The 1,534-nt window shown below is 63.9% G+C and overlaps 1 protein-coding gene across 1 annotated transcript; it reads right to left on the bottom strand.

The window, feature by feature from the left end:
* Positions 1–6: 6 nt before the first annotated feature.
* On the bottom strand, positions 7–704 carry LOC122545362 (claudin-4-like). The gene has a single exon (XM_043684413.1). It carries the CDS (start codon positions 664–666, stop codon positions 37–39), a length of 630 nt encoding a protein of 209 aa, XP_043540348.1. The 5' UTR covers positions 667–704; the 3' UTR covers positions 7–36.
* Between the last annotated feature and the right edge of the window lie 830 nt (positions 705–1,534).

Genomic DNA, 1,534 nt, shown 5'->3' with positions numbered 1-1,534 from the left:
TGGGAGACTGGGAGATGGATAGATCAGAGATGGATCTCAGACGTTGGTGCGGGCGGGCCCCGCGGGGTTGTTGATGTACTTTGCGCTGTAGCTTGAGCCGGCGGCCCCTCCCCGCGGCCAAGAGCAGCACAACAGCGCCCCCCCGAGGACCAGCAGCCCGGCGGCGGCCCACCCCACCCAGATGCTGGTGCCGATCTCCCGCTTGTCGGTGACCAGCGGGTCGTGGAAGCGGGAGATGGTGACGTTGGCCGACCAGCTAACGGGGACCAGCACCAGGACCCCCGCCAGGGCCAGCAGAGCCCCGGCACCCGCCGCCACCTTCCCCTTGACCCCCTCGTCCTCCAGGCAGGTGGTGAAGTTGGCTCCAGCCAACGCGAGCAGCAGGCCCAGGCCGGAGAGGACGACGGAGATGACCGTGAGGGCGCGGGCGGCCTGGGTGTCAGAGGAGAGCGCCAGGATGGAGTCATAGTACTTGCACTGCTGCTGGCCGGTGCTCTGGGTGACGCAGCTCTTCCAGATGCCGTCCTGGTGGGTCTGTGCGGTGACGATGCTGGCGCCCACGAAGGAGCTCTGGTTCCACTTGGGCAGGACGCAGCAGACCACCGCCGCGATCAATCCCAGCAGGCACAGGGAGATCCCCAGGGCTTGCAGACCGCTCGACGCCATCGCCCTTACCTGAGCCGGGGGAGAGAGAGAGAGAGAGAGGCAGCTCGTCAGCACGGTTACCGCTCTCCGCGAAAATCCCCGGCACTACGGGACAATTTCCCCCACGGCCAATCCCACCCTAACCCGCACATCCCTGGGCACTACGGGACAATTTCCCCACGGCCAATCCCATCCTAACCTGCACATTCCTGGGTACTACGGGACAATTTCCCCACGGCCAATCCCACCCTAACCCGCACATCCGTGGGCACTACGGGACAATTTCCCCATGGCCGATCCCACCCTAACCTGCACATCCCTGGGCACTACGGGACAATTTCCCCACGGCCAACCCACCCTAACCTGTACATCCCTGGGCACTACGGGACAATTTCCCCACGGCCAATCCCACCCTAACCCGCACATCCCTGGGCACTACGGGACAATTTCCCCCACGGCCGACCCACCCTAACCTGCACATCCCTGGGCACTACGGGACAATTTCCCCCACGGCCGACCCACCCTAACCTGCATGTCTTTGGACTGTGGGAGGAAACCTCCGCAGATGGGGAGGGGGAGACGGTACTAACTGCACGCAGACGCCCCTGAGGGGGGAATCGCACCCGGGTCCCTGGTGCTGTGAGGCGGCAGCGCTAACCCCCTGAGCCACCGTGCCAACCCAACCTCCCGCTGTCTCCCCACAACCGCTTATCCCCCTCGATACCCAAGCATCAGTCTATCTCCACTGATGGAAATATCTTCCCATCCTGCACTCTGTCCAGGCCACTCAGTCTTGTGCACGCTTCGACCAGATCCCTCCCCCCCACCCACCCTCCTGAACTCCACCAGATGTTGTCCCAGAGTCCCCGAACGTCTCTCATATTCATCC

This window comes from Chiloscyllium plagiosum, unplaced genomic scaffold (genome assembly GCF_004010195.1).
Source record: "Chiloscyllium plagiosum isolate BGI_BamShark_2017 unplaced genomic scaffold, ASM401019v2 scaf_20028, whole genome shotgun sequence".
Classification (NCBI taxonomy): domain Eukaryota; kingdom Metazoa; phylum Chordata; class Chondrichthyes; order Orectolobiformes; family Hemiscylliidae; genus Chiloscyllium; species Chiloscyllium plagiosum.
Note: the sequence above shows the minus strand (reverse complement) of the source record. Positions and strands in the feature narration are given on the sequence as shown.

What these genes read in the sequence shown, in the direction of transcription:
- LOC122545362 (XM_043684413.1), bottom strand. Translation starts at nt 666, where the DNA reads ATGGCGTCGAGCGGTCTGCAAGCCCTGGGGATCTCCCTGTGCCTGCTG.